The sequence below is a fragment of the Schistocerca piceifrons genome, chromosome 5 (assembly GCF_021461385.2).
Source record: "Schistocerca piceifrons isolate TAMUIC-IGC-003096 chromosome 5, iqSchPice1.1, whole genome shotgun sequence".
Taxonomy (NCBI): Eukaryota; Metazoa; Arthropoda; class Insecta; order Orthoptera; family Acrididae; genus Schistocerca; species Schistocerca piceifrons.
Window position 1 is genome coordinate 293,289,871 of NC_060142.1, and position 22,575 is coordinate 293,312,445.

The following is a 22,575-nucleotide window of genomic DNA, read 5'->3' on the forward strand; positions in this document are numbered from 1 at the left end:
TAAAAATATTAGAAAATAAAAAAATATTAAGTATATAGATATCAATCTTTTGAGGTAGAGTAAGTTTTGGGTTCTTCTCGTTAAACTTAGTTCTTGGGGCACATCTTCTAATGGTTCAAATTGCTCTAAGCACTATGGGACTTAAAATCTGAGGTCGTCAGTCCCCTAGACTTAGAACTACGTAAACCTAACTTAAGAACATCACACACATCCATGCCCGAGGCAGGATTCGAACCTGCGACCGGACTGAAGCGCCTAGAACCGCTCGGCCACAGTGGCCGGCTACAGGTTTTCGAACTCACCGAATCAGCTGTATAAAACTCTCAAGTTTCAAATCTCGCCACCCTAGGTAAAATTTCTGCTGACGTCCATGGCCCCTCTGATGCTACACTGTCAGTCACTTTACTATTTTGCTCGAGGTATGGGTTGATTTTAACACTTTGGCTCCAACTGACGAACAGCACTAATGAAATGTTTCAGCGAACTGACAATATCTGTCGATCCAAATGACGCTGTTGGCAGATGGTAACACAGCTACTGGTCAGCGGGCTTGAGGGTCCGTTGGAGAAGTTTTGCTGTCGTTAGGAGTATGGCTGTGGGAACACATTCCGAACAAAAACTGTTTACTTTTTAGATATAGTTTTATTAGAAAAAGAATATGTTAGACAGGTAGATCTGCGACGGTCAGCGTCCGCTGGAGTACTTTTCCCGGACGGCCTGCCAGACGCCGGGGTGCCGGCTGTCCAGAAAGTCCATGAGGTGCATCGCGCTGGCCGCCTGCTGCGGCGAGCACCGCTGGCACTCGTTCAGCACCACCTCGGGAATCACCCCTGCAACACCGTGTCCAACATGTAACAAGCGGATACACTGTGTGAGCACCAATCCCATCACAATACCAAATGACATTACGAGGATCACAATTAACAGGTCTGCAGCGTACAAAAACACTTTCAAGGGTCCAGCTAATGGTCAACTGGGTTGTTACACTGAGACCAATCTCCGCTTATGCTGTTTAATTTCCGCCCCCTTTAATAAGAAGGGAGTGGGTAAGGCAACGAAAATTATCAGGAACAGTTGTGGGAGAACACGTATGAGATTTTCCCCCATCCAGTCCTCTGATTTCCTAGTCTTAGCAGAGTATGAGCAGTTTTAATTGCTGGTATAAGAGATTAGATTAGATTAGTACTTGTTCCATAGGTCATGAATACGACACTTCGTAATGATGTGCAACGTGTCAGGATAATAAAAGGTGTCTATACAAGATATTACATTACACAAAATATTACATGACACTCAATATTTTTAATTTTTTTATATTTTTATTTATTGTAATTTTTTGTAGGGGTTGGGAAATTACCCACTTACTATACCCAAAAATTCATCTAATGAGTAGAAGGGGTTTCCATTAAGAAATTCTTTTAATTTCCTTTTAAATGCTATATGGCTAGCTGTCAGACTTTCGATGCTATTAGGTAAGTGACCAAAAACTTTAGTGGCATCATAATTTACCCCCTTCTGAGCCAAAGTTAAATTTAACCTAGAGTAGTGAAGATCACGCTTTCTCCTAGTGTTGTAGCCATGTACACTGCTATTACTTTTGAATTCGTTCGGATTGTTAATAACAAATCTAATAACTGAATATATATATATTGTGAGACTACAGTGAAGATTTCTAGCTCTTTAAATAAGTGTCTGCAGGATGATCTTGGATGAGCTCCACCAATTATTCTGATTACACGCTTTTGTGCAATGAACACTCTTTTACTCAATGACGAGTTACCCCAGAATATTATGCCATACGAAAGCAGAGAATGAAAATAGGCGTGGTAAGCTAATTTACTCAGATGTATATCGCCAAAATTTGCAATGACCCTAATAGCATAAGTAGCTGAACCCAAACGTTTCAGCAGATCCTCAGTGTGTTTTTTCCAGTTCAACCCCTCATCAATGCATACATCTAGAAATTTTGAATATTCTATCTTACCTACCGATTTCTGATCGAAGTCTGTATTTATTAATGGGGTCATCCCATTTACTGTATGGAACTGTATATACTGCGTTGTGTCAAAGTTTAATGAGAGCCCATTTGCAGAGAACCACTTAACGATTTTCTGAAAAACATCGTTTACAATTTCACCAGTTAATTCTTGTCTGTGGGGTGTGATAGCTATACTTGTATCATCGGCAAAAAGTACCAGCTTTGCATCTTCGTGAATATAGAATGGCAAGTCATTAATATATATTAAGAACAGCAGAGGACCCAAGACCGAACCTTGTGGCACCCCACTGAGAGTGAAGTCTTAACTTAAAGCTTGATTTTGGCTTCACGCCTGAGTAAGGACACGGCTGGGGCGAGTCCTTGTGAAGTGACTTTTGTATAAGAGGGGACGTCGCTTCGACGGTGGCCAGTGCTGTCGGGGAAGAGATAGCCACTCCCTAACAATAGGAGATAGTTACATGTTCCTCCGGTGATGTTAGGCGACTTCCAGGTGTTGAACTAAACGGCGACTGAGACGTTAGATGTAAAGTTAGATGGGCTGAACTGGTGGCACCAGAAGAGACCGGGCTGAATGACTATATCTTCCCAGTAGATGCTCGGACATGTCTTGGGATAGACAGTGGAAAGAGAAGCACTCTTTGTAGTTACAACGTAAAGACATTTTCTAAAAGGATCCAAAATCCATGACAAATTGGCACCAAAATGGTTTGCACAAACACGCACTGTCTCTCTTGTTCCTTTTCTGTCTATTTCTGTATAAATCGTTCGTGGAAAATTTCCTCTGAGGCTCGTTAGGAGGGGATGAGAAAAAATCAGCTCTCTGCCCCGTTGGCTGAACTCCAAAATTTAATGTAGAGATGGTATGAAATGAAAACAGATTCGCACCTGACTGGCGGATCAATAGTTGCTTGTACGTGATTAGCCAGCAAACTGGCTTAAGCGTTTTCTTATTCAGAGAATAAGTGGGGCTTAGAAAAGACGTAGCGTATTTAATCTGGTTTTAGATTCCGAAATACAAGGTTCTTGGCCGATGGACTCTGGAGGAGGCAGACGCAGGAAGCTGGATGTTAGCGGCATCGCGACTACTGTCGTCGGAGGAAATCAGCACCGACTTTTTGATGGTAAGTGCAGCACTGCAGGTTGTGTGTTAAGTTCTATTAAGCATTGTTCAATCTAAGATGTGAGTTTTTCATCAGATTAATCTCGGTAACCTAATTAGATTCCTGATTTTCAGTTCACGAATGGATTATAAATTAGTTACTCATATCCTGCTGCTTATTTTTCAAGAACTGCTCATACAAATACCGAATGGGTGGCTTTGGTACAATTTTGATGCTTGATTAAACTTCTCGTAGCCATATATGATGATCCATGCGATTGTCTGTGGTTCTACCAAAGTCTATAAGCCTTGAGCCCAGGTGGTGGAGAGTATGCACTTCCATCTCTCTTGTCTCACCAGGTTTCCGTACGGTCCACGCAGACGAGAGTTTTATGTGTGGTATTAGAGATCCCCTAAGCAGATGAAAAACCGCTATTATCGCCTGTGGTCGAAATTCGACGAGTTGCGTCAGTGGACCTGATTTGTGATAGCAAATGGGATTGGATCTTAAAGTGTCTGCAGTTTCAGTTGCAGAACTGATACGTCGTAAATTCTACGTTGTAGCCACGTGTATTCTTGAAATAATTCTTTGGTTTCTCTTTAATTGTTCGATCATCTGAAGTGAGTTCTTGATACACTGCGTTGAAAAATAAATTTTGTGTTGATGGCGGCAAATTAACTTTTCCCTTATGACAACACAATATGAATGCCGCTCTATCGCGTAAAGTCACCTCAGACGCGAAATGATTTGCATTACAAAATGCGCACTGTAAATTCATCAAACCGCAATTACAGTTCTCAAATTTATTTGGAATTATGCTCAGTGCACATTTAAATGTATCTTTCAGAATGTCGTAGAAGTATCGTTATCAACATATGCATTACTCCTATTACTTTCTCTACATAGGAATTGTGTCTCTCTAGCTCTTCGTCTTTCAGTCCAACCCGTTAGTGTTCTTCTTGCAGGCATAGCCTAAAATAAATATAGTTTCCCTATAATAAGGGACGCTGTAGTTACTCAAAATGAAGATACTGAAAATTAGGAACACACAACGTTTTGTGGTGATGGCGGCAAACGAACACAGAGGTAGTTCCGTTTACTCTTAGACCAAAGAAAGTGAAAAAACAACGCTAATAAACAACATTTGTTGTCCCCGACGGCTTCGTCACAACGTTTAGTTTTCCACTGTTGAAAACATCAACGATGTATCAGTTGCGGTATTGTAGCTGTCCAGTATGCGTGTATTACTGCACATGAACTATAGCAGTTGCGATATTGTAGCTGTCCAGTATGCATGTGTTACTGCAAATGAACTATCTACAACATTTAAACATGAACGTCCCTAGAATGTAACTTCACGAAACGTTACTTTCGTGTGTCATTTCTAAAGTAGCACCCGATCGTTACGCGTGGTAGAAGTTGGCAGCAAAGTCAGAGACAAAGGAAAACTTCTCAACTGTGTCTACTTCCATTTACCTCTCCTAACGTTTATGTACACATGTGATTTTTTTCTGTTGAGCACATCTACAGCAAAGTTCCTTTCGAATTATTTAAGTTTCATTGGCTCCTGGAATAATTAATTTTAACAATCGGTACTTCAATTTTCGATGCTCACGTATTAATATTATCATCGTTAAATAAAACAGATGCATTATCATTATGAATGTCCACAGTACTACTGCTTTCTCTACGCAAAAATTGTATCTGTCTAGCTCTGCATCTTCCACTGTGGCCCGTTGGCATGCTACGTTTAGGCATGTCCTGAATAAATATGCAGTTTCTGCATAAGTCAGCTTTTACTCAAAATGAAGGACTGAAAAATTAGTAACTTCTGGTAATGGCAGGAAATGAGCACACAGTTGCTCTTACAGAAAAGCAAGCGAAATAACGACGCAAATGAACCATGTAAATATGAAAGTCCCTATAATGAGATTTCACGAAATGTTGTCGCTTTTGTGCGTCGTTTCTACCACATAATCCGATCGGTGCCCAGGGCAGAGGTTGGTTGTTGTTGTTGTTGTTGTGGTTTTCAGTCCTGAGACTGGTTTGATGCAGCTCTCCATGCTACTCTATCCTGTGCAAGCTTCTTCATCTCCCAGTACTTACTGCAACCTACGTCCTTCTGAATCTGCTTAGTGTATTCATCTCTTGGTCTCCCTCTATGATTTTTACCCTCCACACTGCCCTCCAATGCTAAATTTGTGATCCCTTGATGCCTCAGAACATGTACTACCAACCGGTCCCTTCTTCTTGTCAAGTTGTGCCACAAACTCCTCTTCTCCCCAATTGTATTCAATATCTCCTCATTAGTTATGTGATCTACCCATCTAATCTTCAGCATTCTTCTGTAGCACCACATTTCTAAAGCTTCTATTCTCTTCTTGTCCAAACTACTTATCGTCCATGTTTCACTTCCATACATGGCTACACTCCATACAAATACTTTCATAAACGACTTCCTGACACTTAAATCTATACTCGATGTTAACAAATTTCTCTTCTTCGGAAACGCTTTTCTTGCCATTGCCAGTCTACATTTTATATCCTCTCTACTTCGACCATCATCAGTTATTTTGCTCCCCAAATAGCAAAACTCCTTTACTACTTCTAGTGTCTCATTTCCTAATCTAATTCCCTCAGCATCACCCGATTTAATTCGACTACATTCCATTATCCTCGTTTTGCTTTTGTTGACGATCATCTTACATTCTCCTTTCAAGACACTGTCCATTCCATTCAACTGCTCTTCCAAGTCCTTTGCTGTCTCTGACAGAATTACAATGTCATCGGCGAACCTCAAAGTTTTTATTTCTTCTCCATGGTTTTTAATACCAACTCCGAATTTTTCTTTTGTTTCCTTTACTGCTTGCTCAATATACAGATTGAATAACATTGGGGAGAGGCTACAACCCTGTCTCACTCCCTTCCCAACCACTGCTTCCCTTTCATGCCCCTCGACTCTTATAACTGCCATCTGGTTTCTGTACAAATTGTAAATAGCCTTTCGCTCCCCGTATTTTACGCCTGCCACCTTTAGAATTTGAAAGAGAGTATTCCAGTCAACATTGTCAAAAGCTTTCTCTAAGTCTACAAATGCTAGAAACGTAGGTTTACCTTTCCTTGATCTTTCTTCTAAAATAAGTCGTAAGGTCAGTATTGCCTCACGTGTTCCAATATTTCTACGGAATCCAAACTGATCTATCCCAAGGTTGGCTTCTACTAGTTTTTCCATTCGTCTGTAAAGAATTCGCGTTAGTATTTTGCAGCTGTGGGTTATTAAACTGATTGTTCGGTAGTTTTCACATCTGTCAACACCTGCTTTCATTGGGATTGGAATTATTATATTCTTCTTGAAGTCTGAGGGTATTTCACCTGTCTCATACATCTTGCTCACCAGATGGTAGAGTTTTGTCAGGACTGGCTCTCCCAAGGCCGTCAGTAGTTCTAATGGAATGTTGTCTACTCCCGGGGCCTTGGATCGACTCAGGTCTTTCAGTGCTCTGTCAAACTCTTCACGCAGTATTGTATCTCCCATTTCGTCTTCATCTACATTCTCTTCCATTTCCAGAATAATGTCCTCAAGTACATCGCCCTTGTATAGCTCTTCAATTTTCGATCTACGGATTCGGAGCTTTTAAGCGTGATAGGGAATGTAACATCAGTGTTATGAATGTGAAGGCATCTTGTCCTTTGACCGCTCTTAATCGTCACATACGCACATTATTTTTTCTTTGTGCACATCCGTGGGAAAATACGTTTCGGATTATATAAGGATCATTGGTGTCAAATGTGTATGAAATCTTATGGGACTTAACTGCTAAGGTCATCAATCCCTAAGCTTACACACTACTTAACCTAAATTATCCTAAGGACAAACACACACACCCATGCCCGAGAGAGGACTCGAACCTTCGCCGGGACCGGCTGCACAGTCCATGACTGCAGCGCCTGAGACCGCTCGGGTAATCCCGCGCGGCTCATTGGTGTCCTTGCACAATTAATATTAAAAATCAGTACTTCGATTTTCGTGTCCACGTATTAACATTATGACTTGATTTTGTTTTCTTCGTATGTCAATGCTATCTAAACCGTTCTAAATGGTTCAAATGGCTCTGAGCACTATGGGACTTAACTTCTAAGGTCATCAGTCCCCTAGAACTTAGAACTACTTAAACCTAACTAACCTAAGGGTAACACACACACATCCATGCCTGAGGCAGGATTCGAACCTGCGACCGTAGCGGTCGCGCGGTTCCAGACTGTACCGCCTAGAACCGCTCGGCCACCCAGACCGGCCTAAACCAATCTGTCAATTAAGGCTATACAAGAAATATTAAGTGAGCAGAAGTAATATGAATTAATCGTTTGCTTTCTATAGATACTATATATCCCTTCCTCATCACTTAATAAGCTTAATGTATTGCCATTGTACACTCCTGGAAATTGAAATAAGAACACCGTGAATTCATTGTCCCAGGAAGGGGAAACTTTATTGACACATTCCTGGGATCAGATACATCACATGATCACACTGACAGAACCACAGGCACATAGACACAGGCAACAGAGCATGCACAATGTCGGCACTAGTACAGTGTATATCCACCTTTCGCAGCAATGCAGGCTGCTATTCTCCCATGGAGACGATCGTAGAGATGCTGGATGTAGTCCTGTGGAACGGCTTGCCATGCCATTTCCACCTGGCGCCTCAGTTGGACCAGCGTTCGTGCTGGACGTGCAGACCGCGTGAGACGACGCTTCATCCAGTCCCAAACATGCTCATTGGGGGACAGATCCGGAGATCTTGCTGGCCAGGGTAGTTGACTTACACCTTCTAGAGCACGTTGGGTGGCACGGGATACATGCGGACGTGCATTGTCCTGTTGGAACAGCAAGTTCCCTTGACGGTCTAGGAATGGTAGAACGATGGGTTCGATGACGGTTTGGATGTACCGTGCACTATTCAGTGTCCCCCCGACGATCACCAGCGGTGTACGGCCAGTGTAGGAGATCGCTCCGCACACCATGATGCCGGGTGTTGGCCCTGTGTGCCTCGGTCGTATGCAGTCCTGATTGTGGCGCTCACCTGCACGGCGCCAAACACGCATACGACCATCATTGGCACCAAGGCAGAAGCGACTCTCATCGCTGAAGACGACACGTCTCCATTCGTCCCTCCATTCACGCCTGTCGCGACACCACTGGAGGCGGGCTGCACGATGTTGGGGCGTGAGCGGAAGACGGTCTAACGGTGTGCGGGACCGTAGCCCAGCTTCATGGAGACGGTTGCGAATGGTCCTCGCCGATACCCCAGGAGCAACAGTGTCCCTAATTTGCTGGGAAGTGGCGGTGCGGTCCCCTACGGCACTGCGTAGGATCCTACGGTCTTGGCGTGCATCCGTGCGTCGCTGCGGTCCGGTCCCAGGTCGACGGGCACATGCACCTTCCGCCGACCACTGGCGACAACATCGATGTACTGTGGAGACCTCACGCCCCACGTGTTGAGCAATTCGGCGGTACGTCCACCCGGCCTCCGGCATGCCCACTATACGCCCTCGCTCAAAGTCCGTCAACTGCACATACGGTTCACGGCCACGCTGTCGCGGCATGCTACCAGTGTTAAAGACTGCGATGGAGCTCCGTATGCCACGGCAAACTGGCTGACACTGACGGCGGCGGTGCACAAATGCTGCGCAGCTAGCGCCATTCGACGGCCAACACCGCGGTTCCTGGTGTGTCCGCTGTGCCGTGCGTGTGATCATTGCTTGTACAGCCCTCTCGCAGTGTCCGGAGCAAGTATGGTGGGTCTGACACACCGGTGTCAATGTGTTCTTTTTTCCATTTCCAGGAGTGTATTTATATTTGAATAATGGATCAGTTCACCCATCGCAATTCTGAACCTGGTAAAATTTAAATATAGCTAACTCTATCGCGATAGTTTACTAGTTTGTTTACTAATACAGTACACAAATTTGCAGTCCTCGCCCCACAATGTTGTACATAGCCTGCCCTGCGGTGATCACTTATTCAGCAATAACAGGAACGTTACACACCACATGATCAAAAGTATCTGGATACCGCTACGTAATGTGGAATTATGCACTAGATGTCACGAGTATCTGACTCGCCAGTATGAAAGGAGATGGGGAACATTGTCGGTACAAGAAACAGTAACAGCAGAACGGGTCGTTCAGAAGGGGTCAGTGACATCGAACGTGGACTATAACCCGTTCAGCATAAGAATAAACCTGATGTAATCATTGCACAATGTGTTCTTCCGCGCTTGCTGGAACCTCATTGGATTTCGGTTTCACGTGGGACTGCAGCCAAGCTGTCTCGAGTGCTATCAGGTACGACAATAGGGGCACGCTTTGTGTTGTGCGTTACGCGCACATCGACTTAGCGATAATACGGGACAACAGCTTTACCGGCGCATTTAATTTGGACAGCACTGGCCGGTCAGCTGGTACAGCTAGCCTGCAGTGACGTGGCCAGCTGCAGTTCACACGTAAAAAGAGACGAGCAATACAGATTCGAATGTGATTTAATTTTTAAGCAGAATGAAATGATACACTGCAATCATCCACAATACGTTCCTTAGACGACTAGACGAAATACTCATCACCAAATCGTTATTAGCTAACGTACTATTGTAATTAAAAACAAGAATAATGAAAATCCCTGACTTAACCACAGGGAAAATTATGCATAAGCTGTGTGCAACATCAATAATTAATATTTTGTATTTGAAATGGAAACAGGAATTTCGCGCCCAATATGTAATTAGAAACAAGATGATGTGCATTATTCATAAAACCGAGCGGTTCTAGGCGCTTCAGTCCGTAACTGCACTGCTGCTATGGTCTCAGGTTCGAATGCTGCCTCGGGAATGGATGTGTGTGATGTCCTTAGGTTAGTTAGGTTTAAGAAGTTCTAAGTCTAGGGGACTGATGTCCTCGGATGTAAAGTCCCATAGTGCTTAGAACCATTTGAACCATTATTCATAAAAAATGATGATGAGTTGTATAATTACGAGATGTAGGTATTTCAAGGAGCAACGGCCTTGTCGCAGTGGATACACCGTTTCCCGTCAGATCACCGAAGTTAAGCGCTGTCGGGCGTGGCCGGCACTTGGATGGGTGACCATCCGGGCCGCCATCCGCCGTTGCCATTTTTCGGGGTGCACTTAGTCTCGTAATGCCAACTGAGGAGCTACTCGACCGAACAGTAGCGGCTCCGTAAAGGCCGGGAGAGCGGTGTGCTGACCACACGCCCCTACTATCCGCATCCTCAGCTGAGGATGACAAGGCGGCCGTATGGTACCGAATGGCCTCTCGTGGCCGAAAGACGGCGCGAGTTAGTTAGGTATTTCAAATTGAACGAGAAATGATACAGGGGTGATTTGAATCAACAAATGAAAACCGCATTTGGTTCACGACCCGTCACGCTACCGACTGAGCTACACGTTAAATGGGTGTTTCTTTATCAACTGCATTATATACATCGCTGGAAAACTTCAAAGCCGAATATCTTCGTAAATTTATGAAAAACATCAAGAACAGCCTATTTCTCGGCATTTTTAATTGTGTTCCAAGCACGTTTCATTACGGAACAGAAAGCAGCCTCAGCCATTTCCAAACTGCGCATTAACAGCGCGACAACCAGAGCACAACCCTGCAGAGGCTGTGACTGTACATGATTTTTGAAATAAAAACTACGTAGCTAAAGCGTGATTAAGAAAAACGTTGATGGCTGTTAATACACTACTGTCCATTAAAATTGCTACACCACGAAGGAAGAAGATGCTGTGATGTGCAAATGATTAACTTTTTAGAGCATTCACACAAGGTTGGCGCCGGTGGCGACACCTACAACGTGCTGATATGAGGAAAGTTTCCAACCGATTTCTCATACACAAACAGCAGTTAACCGGCGTTGCCTGGTGAAACGTTGTTGTGATGCCTCGTGTAAGGAGGAGAAATGCGTACCATCACGTTACAGACTTTGATAAAGGACGGATTGTAGGATATCGCGATTGAGGTTTATCGTATCGCGACATTGCTGCTCGCGTTGGTCGAGATCCAATGACTGTTAGCAGAATTTGGAATCGGTGGGTTCAGGAGGGTAATATGGAACGCGATGCTGGATCCCAACGTCCTCGTATCCCTAGCAGTCGAGATGACAGACATCTTATCCGCATGGCTGTAACGGATCATGCAGCCACGTCTCGATCCCTGAGTCAACAGATGGGGACGTTTGCAAGACAACAACCATATGCACGAACAGTTCGATGACGTTTGCAGCAGCGTAGACTATCAGCTCGGAGACCATGGCTGCCGTTACCCTTGACGCTGCATCACAGACAGGAGCGCCTGCGATGGTGTACTCAACGACGAACCTGGGTGCACGAATGGCAAAACGTCATTTTTTCGGACGAATCCAGGTTCTGTTTACAGCATCATGGTGGTCGCATCCGTGTTTGGCGACATCGCGGTGAACGCGCATTGGAAGCGCGTGTATTCATCGCCATGCTGGCGTATCACCCGGCGCGATGGTATGGGGTGTCAGTGGTTACACGTCTCGGTCACCTGTTGTTCGCATTGACGGCACTATGAACAGTGGACGTTACATTCCAGATGTGTTACGACCCGTGGCTCTACCCTTCATTCGATCCCTGCGAAACCCTACATTTCAGCAGGATAATGCACGAACGCATGTTGCAGGTCCTGTACGGGCCTTTCTGGATACAGAAAATGTTCGGCTGCTCCCCTGGCCAGCACATTCTCCAGATCTCTCACCTATTGAAAACGTCTGGTCAATTGTGGACGAGCAACTGGCTCGTCACAATACGCCAGTCATTACTCTTGGTGAACTGTGGTATCGTGTTGAAGCTGCATGGGCAGCTGTACCTGTACACGCCATCCAAGCTCTGTTTGACTCAATGCCCAGGTGTATCAAGGTGGTTATTACGGCCAGACGTGGTTGTTCTGGGTACTGATTTCTCAGGATCTATGCACCCAAATTGCGTGAAAATGTAACCACATGTCAGTTCTAGTATAATATATGAATACCCGTTTATCATCTGCATTTCTTCTTGGTGTAGCAATTTTAATGGCCAGTAGTGTACATTTGAATATCTTAAAGTTTCATTTAATGTATTTTAGTAATAAGATATCTGATACATTAGTAGGACCTACTTCCAAGAGCGTAACAACACCAGTGTACGTGTGCTACGGCTTCTGACCAATCATTGCGTTTGTGTTTGTTTACATCAGGTTTATTCTTATGATGAACGGATTATAGTCACCTGTTTTTGTCATCTGAGGGACAAATCTATGAGGGACATTTCAAGCCTTCTAAAGTTGACCAATTGACTGTTGGTGGTGTGAAAGTGAAGTGGAGACGCGAGGGAACAATCACAGCTAAACCAAGAGCAGATGGACCTCAAGTACTGACGAACAGGGACCGACGAGTATTGCGGGAGACGGTTGTAAAGAATCACATGAAATCACCGCAAGCAATCACTCGTGAGTTTCAAAGTGTTATCAGCAAGGCGAAGTAAGTTAAAAAAAGTGTACAATGGTCGAGTACCTCCTGATAAGCAATACATTTCTGCAGTCAGTGCTATGTGACGCTTGAGGTGGTGTAAAGAGCGGCACCACAGGACTTTGGAGGACTGGAAACGAATGATTTGGAATGACGTATCATGCTCTACCTTGTGGCAATCCGACGAAAGCGTTTGGATATGTCGATTGCCTGGAGAGCGTTATCTGCCATTATGGCTACATCCAGTGGTGGAGTACAGAGGAATTGGTATTATGGAACTGGCGTGTTTTTGTGGTTAGTGTGTGGCTCCACTATTGCAGTTGAGAAAACGCTTCATACGGAAGGATATGGACACATTGTTACAGCGTTGCACACTGCTTGTAGCTGAGGAACAGTTCTTTATCAGCAAGACAATGGACCAAGTCATTTAGTAGCATTTGTGAGGTAGTGATTTGTGAATAACATTCGTGAAATGGACAGGCCTGGTCAGAGTCCCGACTTGAATCCATTGTAGCAACTTTAGTATAAGTTAGAACGTCGATTTCACTCCAGACCCCAGCATCCGTATCAACACTTTCTCTGGTTTCCGATCTTGGGGAAGACTGGGCGGCCTTTCCTGCACTGACATTGAGACACATCACTGAAACTGTCGCCAACAGAGTTCAAGCCGTCATAAAAGGGAAGGATGGGAACATCCTGCATTACTGTCTATTAAAAGGTGTTAGGATACTTTTGATCAGATAGTATACGTCTTTACCCGTCAAGCCATCGTGCTGGTTATCGGGGAGGATACATACTGCACTGTGCGGCTGGTCCCGGCGGAGGTTCGAGTCCTCCATCGGGCATCGTTGTATGTGTTTGTCCTTAGGATAATTGAGGTAAAGTAGTGTGTAAGCTTAGGGCCTGATGACCTTAATAGTTAAATCACATAAGATTTCACAGACATTTGAACATTTTTGAACATATGCACCAGGTTCATTCACTCCTCTTACCCCGCTTTTGATACTCCATTTTCGGGTGGTACGCGAGAAGAAAGGGTGCCGGAACCTCACCATGTGGGTCGATTTCTCTCATTTTAGCACAATGATCATTACGCGAGATGTATCTTGCACATTGTTGGACGTAAGTACTGCAAAGCCAAGAAGAATAGAAAATAACGAAATTTTACTTGTTATGTGTATACAGTATGCTAAAGGGTATCCTAATAAGACAGAGCAATTTAATTTTTGAGTAAAATACCGTGTGGCTATAATTAAATTTTACCTATTTAACGCGTTGTAAAATGGAAACTAATTACCGAGCGAGTGCCAAACTTGGTAGAAATAATGTCAAGGACATGGGGAAGGGAAATAACGCAAAATCAATTCAACTGAAACACTGAAACGTCCCCTTAGCAAAATTATACATGACTGTGCTTAAACTGACACAATATTTTTAGCGCAACGGAATCTGACTTTCAATAATCCCTACAAAAGAATGGCCCTAACATAAACCTATACCTTTCACAAATCACTTACCTCACGAAAATCTTCGTTACTCAAGCTACTGCAATACAGCGAGCGCCACTACTGCCAGCTAAATAAAAGATTCAAACTACTGAAGGCACTAACTACTGATAGGCATAGTTAGCAAATGAAAGATTTTGATAGAGAACAAGCAATGTACTTACCTTAATAGTGTTCAAAAGTCATAATATTATATATGTCCATGATATCCAATATTACAAGTTTACTCTTTCTGATGGACACACGTCCAGATCGTCCGCTCTCAAAATTCCGCCATCTCTCTCCCCACATCCACCACTGCTGGCGGCTCACCTCCAACTGCGCAACGCTACGCGCTGTGAACAACCAACTGCCCAACACTACAATAGCCAACAAAAATGCAAACCAGCCACAGACTGCACACAACACAGCCAGTTATTTTCATACCGAGCGCTACGTGGTGTTACCAATATAAAAACCTAAACAGCCGACTTACAACACTTTTAATGTGCTGCTACGGTACATCATACCATTACATACCGGTACCATTACTGCTACAAAAGGGGCTCAATATGGCGCCCATCAGTGTCCAGAAGAGTCTGAAAGCGCAGGTTCACATTGTACACAGCACAAGGAAGCATGTCCGTATGTATGCTGACTACTTCTCTTGATATGCTGGGCTGCAGATCAGCATACGTGCGAATGATCTCCTGGTAAACCTTGTCCTTCAGGTAGCCCCACAATCAGAAATCACAGGGAGTGAGATCAGGTGATCGTGCCGGCCAAGCATTTGGAAACGATCGACTGATAATTCAATCGTTTCCAAATGCGTTTCGAAGAAGCAGATGAACTACACGATCGATGTGCGGTGGGGCCCATCTTACATGAAACTGTTGAGTTCAATTCGTCTCTCTCCTGTAGGGAGGGAATGACATGTTGGCAAAGCATATCGCAGTAACGCTGGCCAGTCACACAGCACGTCTTTGGCCCTTAGGCGCCAATCTGTTCAAAAAAGAATGCGCCAATAACGAACGTAGTCATGGAGCCACACCATCCGGTGACACGTTCACCATACAGAGGAAATTCATGCACAGTGACCGGAGGTGAAGATCCCCACAATCGGAAATTCTGTGCTTTCGCCTCACCCATCAGAGAAAAATGAGCTTCGCCTGTTCACAGGATGCTCCAGGGCCAGCCCTCGTCAAAAATTCTTGCGAGAAAATGGAGATCGAAGTCAACAAGTTGTTTCTTTCCTTTCGATTGGCGTATGGAGTGCAGAGATAACGATTGCTTAAATGCCTACGTGCGCTCTGTAATTTGTCTAATCCTATCTCTATGGGCTCCGCCCCCTTAGCTGACTTCCATGTGGAGGGCGCGGGTTCGATTCCCAGCGCTGTTGGCGAATTTTCGTTTGTGGGAGGACTGGAACGGGGTGCACACAGCCTCGTGGTGCAAACTGAGGAGCTACCTGAACGAGAAGTAGCGACTCCTGGACACGAGAACACAACGGACAGGAGAGCGTTGTGGTGACCTCACATCGCCGCCCCCTCTTCCCATACCATATCCAATGACGCCATTGGGTTCAAATGGTTCAAATGGCTCTGAGCGCTATGGGACTTAACTTCTGAGGTCATCAGTCCCCTAGAACTTAGAACTACTTAAACCTAAATAACCTAAGGACATCACACACGTCCATGCCCGAGGCAGGATTCGAACCTGCGACCGTAACGGTCGCGCGGTTCCAGACTGTAGCGCCGAGAACCGCTCGGCCATCCCAGCCGGTTCCGCCATTGAGAAGGATGACACTGTGGTCGGTCGGTACCGATAGGCCAGGTAGGACCCAGGTAGGACCTGTGTACAGAATTCACGTATATTCGTGATCCTCAGATTAGTGATACATAGGAAGTTGTCTCATATTCCTAGATTCCCCATTTAATACTGTTTCTCGAAACATTGCAAGTAGGTTTTTGCGAAATAGTTAGCGTCTGATACCAAGTGCCAGGTAGTTCACGCACCTCAGCATTTGCTGTAGCACTCTAACGTGGGTCCAGCAAACCTCCGGCCATTCTTGCTGCCTTTCTTTGTATACGTTCAATATCCCCCGTTTACGTCATATATTATGACTAGAAATCTGAGTGACACGCGTGCTTTCGCAATTTCATTCGTATAATCTTTGAATGCTCCCGGTATCCTAGGAATGAATCTAAAGCTGCCTCATCTACGACTGAGCCTAAGTCAGCACTGCATTTCACCCCAGGTACACTATGTGATCAAAAGTATCCGGACACCCCAAAAAATACTTTTTCATATTAGGTACATTGTGCTGCCACCTACTGCCAAGTACTCCATATCAGTGACCTCAGTAGTCATTAGACACCGTGAGAGAGCAGAATTGGGCGTTCCGCGGGACTCAAGGACTTCGAACGTGGTCAGGTGATTGGCTGTCTCTTGTGTCATACGTCTGTAGGCGAGATTTCCACACTCCTAAACATCCCTAGGTCCACTGTTTCCGATGTGATAGTGAAGTGCAAACGTGAAGGGACACGTACAATACAAAAGCGTTCTGGCTGACCTCGTCTGTTGACTGACAGAGACCGCCGACAGGTGAAGAAGGTAGTAATGTGTAATAGGCAGACATCTATCCAGACCACCACACAGGAATCCCAAACTGCATCAGGATCCACTGCATGTACTATGGCGGTTAGGCGGCAGATGACAAAACTTGGATTTCATGATCGAGCGGTTATTGATAAGCCACACATCGCGACGGTAAATGCCAAACGACGTCTCGCTTGGTGTAAGGAGCGTAAATATTGGGCGACTGAACAGTGGGAAAACGTTGTGACAAATCACGATACACAATGTGGCGATCCGATAGTAAGATATGGCGAATGCCCGGTGATCGTCATCTGCCAGCGGTGGTATTATGGTGTGGTCGTGGTTTTCATGGAGGGGGCTTGCACTTCTTGTTGTTTTGCGTGGCACCATCACAGCACAGGCCTACATTGATGTTTTAAGGACCTTCTTGCTTCTCACTGTTGAAGAACAATTCGGGGATGGCGATTGCCTCGTTCAACACGATCGAGCACCTGTTTATAATCCACGGCCTGTGGCGGAGTGATTACACGACAATAACATCCCTGTAATGGACTAGCCTGCACAGAGTCCTGACCGAAACCTATAGAACAGCTTTGGGATGTTTTGGAACGCCGACTTCGTGCCAGGCTTCACCGACCGAAATCGATACCTCTCCTCAGTGAAGCACATCGTGAAGAATGGGCTGCCATTCCCCAAGAAACCTTCCAGCACCTGATTGAACGTATGCCTGCGAGAATGGAAGCTGTCATCAATGTTAACGTTGGGCCTACACCATATTGAATTCCAGCATTACCGATGGAGGGCGCCACGAACTTGTAAGTTAGGTGTCCGGATACTTTTGATCACACATTGTATTTGTGTGAAATGGCTTGAGCCATGTGTGACTCTCCGATACTGTAGTTTTTGCGTTCAGTGAAGCAAAACTTTAAACTCTTTCAGGGAATACTACGTTATAGATAACCGCATAATCAGTAAAAAGTGTGAGATTCCTGAAAATTTTCTACAAGAAAACACTGAAAATTTCGTGCTTCAGCACATGTCAAAATTTAAAAAAAACTGACGATCGAAATTTTTTGAATTTTCTACTTAAAAGTGGCTCAGGGAAGATATGGCAGTTGTGGTTTTCAACAATAAATATATTTAACAATCAAAAACGACTGAGAAGTCCTTAAAAATTTTATATGCCTGCGAACCCATCTAGGAAAAATTAATCAACTTCCACGAGTCTGAACATTGCTAGCAGTATAGTCGACTGCAAAGGCACTCGCACTGTGCAGTCTTCGTAAGTGAGCCAGCAGACGTACCCTGATTTGGCTGTAATGTGCTATGCTCTTAGCAGATGGAAGCAGGCTGAAACAGACTGTTGGCAGAGTATCTTAACCCTAGATTACTAAACTCTTGTAAAATTTACGATTGCAGTTGGTACCAATTCGCGGTTCCCGCCAGTCTGGTATTGTCAGCACAACGTGTAAAACAGGACATCTTATATTTATTTTCTATGTGACATATCATTAGCAACCTTATAATTTTAGTTAATTAGTGCATAAACTATAAATCATGACGTCGTTTCAGCAAAATATGGAGTAGCAAAATTTACGATGGTTCAGTAATAATTCAACATTGTCCCTCTTTAGTGTTCTAGGGTTAACGGACAGGGTGACTACTTATCAGGTTGCTAGCTGTGAACCATGACAAAACAGCCGGTTAGATTGACACCGTGAACTTTGTGTTCAAAAACATTTTCCCAGGAAATCCGCCTCGGGAACCACGGGGCACTGGGTCCTTTTGCTTTCCCAGGCCTGTTTTAGCGCATTACATTGCGCGGAAATTTCAGCGCTGCCAAAATTCAGAAATTTTCAAAAAAGTGCATTCTCCGTCCGCTTGTGTTGTCAGTCGTTTTGCACCAAGCTCAGCTGAACATAAAGGAATAACTCTTCTGGCCACTGATGAACGACCTAGGTAAGGCCACACCCGCTACAGTTTAGAATAAAATGTAACAGCAGAAGTGTATACGAGAGTTTGTCGAGCATTCTGAACTAAGTGTTTTATAATCAAGGTCAAACGATCAGCAGAAACTGAAAATTCGACGTACTGATAGTATAAAACATCTGAATTGGTTCTCCGCAGAAGCAGTGAGGAGAACAATATGTGGAAAACACTGCCGAGAATAACGGGGAGCATGGTAGTATATGTGTTGGACGTCAAGGAATACTTTTCATAGTACTTGAGGGAGACAGAGAGGGTAAAAATTGTAGAAGACCGATTAGAACATATGCTACCAATCATCGAAGATGTTGGTTGCAATGGGCTTATATCTGAGAAATACTCTGAAGCGGCAAAGAAACTGGTATAGGCATGTGTATACAGAGATATGTGAACGGGTAGAATACGGCGCTGCGGTCGGCAATGCCTATATAAAACAAGTGTCTGCGCAGTTGTTAGATCGGTTTCTGCTGCTATAGTGGCAGGTTATCAACATTAAGTGAGTTTGAACGTGGTGTTATAATCCACACATGAGCGATAGGACAGCATCTCCGAGGTAGCGATGAAGGGGGATTTTCCCGTGCGACCATTTCACGACTGTAACGTGAATATCAGGAATCCGGTAAAACATCAGATATCCGACATCGCTACTGCCGGAAAAAGATCCTGCACGAACGGGACCAACGACGACTGAAGAGAATCGTTCAACGTGACAGAAGTGCAACTCTTCCGCAATTTGCTACACATTTCAATGCTGGGCCATCAGCAAGTGTCACCGTCAATATGTGCTTTCGGAGCCGAAGGTCCACTTGTGTACCCTTGATGTCTATACGACACAAAGCTTTACGCTCGCCTGGGCCCATCGACACCGACATTGGACTGTTGATGAGTGGAAACACGTTGCGTAGTCAGACAACACTCGTTTCAAATTGTATCGAGCGGATGGTCGTGTACCGGTATGGAGACAACCATGAACCTTGCATATCAGCAATGGACTGTTGAAGCGGGTGGAGGCTCTGTAATGGTGTGGTTCAAATGGCTCTGAGCACTATGGGACTTAACTTCTAAGGTCATCGGTCCCCTAGAACTTAGAACTACTTAAACCTAACTAACCTAAGTACATCACACACATCCATGCCCGAGGCAGGATTCGAACCTGCGACCGTAGCGGTCGCGTGTTTCCAGTCTGTAGCACCCAGAACTGCTCGGCCACCCCGACCGTCGATTTCCCTAAATCCCTCTAGGCAAATGCCGGGATGGTTCCTTCGAAAGGGTACGGCCGACTTCCTTCCCCGTCCTTCCCTAATCCAATGAGACCGATGACCTCGCTGTCTGGTCTCCTCCCCCAAACAACCCAACCCACCCAACCCCAACCCATTCACGTCCGTTGTGCATTCCGACGGACTTGGTCAATTTCAGCAGGACAATGCGCCGAGAATTGCTACAGAGTGGCTCAAGGACCACTGTTCTGAGTTTAAACACATCCGCTTGTCACCAAACTCCCCAGACGTGAACATTATTGAGCGTATCTGGGATGCCTTGCAACGTGCTGTTCAGAAGAGATCTCCACCCCCTCGTACTCTTAATGATTTATGCACAGCCATGTAGGATTCAGGTGTCAGTTCCCTCCAGCACTATTTCAGACATTAGTCGAATCCATGCGTCTTCGTGTTGCAGCACTTCTGCGTGCTCGCGGGGCCCTACACGATATTAGATTAGATTAGATTAATACTTGTTCCATAGATCATGAATACGACACTTCGTAATGATGTGGAACGTGTCAGGTTAATAAAAGATGTCTGTACAAGATATTACATTACACAAAATATTGCATGACACTAATGTTTAAGTTGGTTTTTTTTCCCCTCCCTTAATTTATATCTAAAAATTCAGCCAGTGAGTAGAAGGAGTAGTCATCTAGAAATTCTTTTAATTTATTTTTAAATGTTGGTTGGCTGTCTGTCAGGCTTTTGATGCTGTTTGGTAGGTGACCAAAGACTTTTGTGGCAGCATAATTTACCCCTTTCTGTGCCAAAGTCAGATTTAACCCTGCATAGTGAAGATCATCCTTTCTCCCGGTATTATAGCTATGCACACTGCTATTACTTTTGAACTGGGTTGGATTATTAACAACAAATTTCATAAGTGAATATATATACTGTGAGGTTACTGTGAGGATCCCTAGATCCTTAAATAGATATCTGCAGGATGACCGTGGGTGGGCACCAGCAATTATTCTGATTACACGTTTTTGAGCAATAAATACTTTTCTACTCAACGATGAATTACCCCAGAATATGATGCCATACGAAAGCAGTGAATGAAAGTAGGCATAGTAAGCTAATTTACTGGGATTCTTATCACTGAAATTTGCAGTAACCCTAATAGCATACGTAGCTGAACTCAGACATTTCAGCAGACCATCAGTGTGTTGCTTACAGTTTAACCTCTCATCAATGGACACACCTAAAAATTTTGAAAATTCTACCTTAGCTACAGACTTCTGTTCAAAGTCTATATTTATTACTGGAGTTGTGCCATTTACTGTACGGAACTGTATATACTGTGTTTTATCCAAATTTAAAGAGAGTCCGTTTGCTGAGAACCACTTAATAATTTTGTGAAAAACATCATTTACAATTACATCACTTAGTTCTCGGTTTTTGGATGTTATTATTACTATACTTGCATCATCAGCAAAAATAACTAACTTTGCATCTTCATTAATGTGGAATGGTAAGTCATTAATGTATATCAAGAACATTAAAGGACCTAAGACCGAACCCTGTGGGACCCCGTGCCTGATAGCCCCCCAGTTTGAGGAATCAGCTGTTTAACATTACATGAGCCGGCCGGAGTGGCCGTGCGGTTATAGGCGCTACCGTCTGGAACCGCGTGACCGCTACGGTCGCAGGTTCGAATCCTGCCTCGGGCATGGATGTGTGTGATGTCCTTAGGTTAGTTAGGTTTAAGTAGTTCTAAGTTCTAGGGGACTGATGACCACAGTAGTTAAGTCCCATAGTGCTCAGAGCCATTTGAACCATTTGAACATTACATGAACCACTTATTTCAACTTTCAACAAGCAGGTGAACTAGTTTCTTTGGCTCTTCAGTGTATGTTAGCATGGGAGAGAAATTCGTGGCGGGTGTGTCAAACAAGTCAGAATCTGGTGATGCAAAAAAAAAAAAAAAAAAAAAAGTGAGAGGTCCGCCCAGCCTATAAAAGTAATGCTTATCATTGTGCCGTATTTCGCAAGTGGCCCAAGGCATGTACGCTTGAGATTGGTGTACGAGCCTGTGCGGCAGAGCAGGCGTACTCACGCTTGAGATTGCGCCCGATGGCGTCGCAGGGGGCGTCGCCCAGAACGCACTCGATCTGGCGGCGCACGAAGCCGTCGTCGGAGAGCACCCTGGCCAGGTGGTGGGTGCTGCCCCTGCTGGCGGCGGCCAGCACGTGCGGCGACACCGGCTGCGGGGGCGGCGCGGGTGCCTGGGGGCGGCCGGAGGCGGCTCGCGGACCCAGCGACGCGCACAGCACCAGTACCACCAGCAGCGACCCGGGCAGCGGCATCGTGTGGACTGACTCGGGCGCCGGCCGGGGTACCTCTAGAAGGGGCGCTTTCACCCCCCGTCAGGCACGCTTTCCCCGGCCGCATCCTGGTGCTAATGCACTTTCCACCCCAAGGCACGGGGCGACGCGCTGATGGAAAATACGGCGCTTCTACCGATAAGTACTTTCTACTGCGGCCCGAGCTATTGCAAATCGTCGTTTGACAGTAGTTGTTACGTCAGATGAACCATGTAAGTGCGTAAATGAAAGTCCTTCGTTGAAATTCGCTGCATGGTGCTCCTCGAAATTATCATT

At 44.9% G+C, this 22,575-nt stretch overlaps 1 protein-coding gene across 1 annotated transcript; it reads right to left on the bottom strand.

Annotated features, from left to right (window-relative positions):
* Positions 1-684: 684 nt before the first annotated feature.
* On the bottom strand, positions 685-22,281 carry LOC124798951 (allergen Tha p 1-like). The gene is made up of 3 exons (XM_047262484.1): positions 22,226-22,281; positions 22,032-22,144; positions 685-830 (listed from the first exon to the last, which is right to left on the bottom strand). Exons 1-3 carry the CDS (start codon positions 22,279-22,281, stop codon positions 685-687), a joined length of 315 nt encoding a protein of 104 aa, XP_047118440.1.
* Positions 22,282-22,575: the final 294 nt, after the last annotated feature.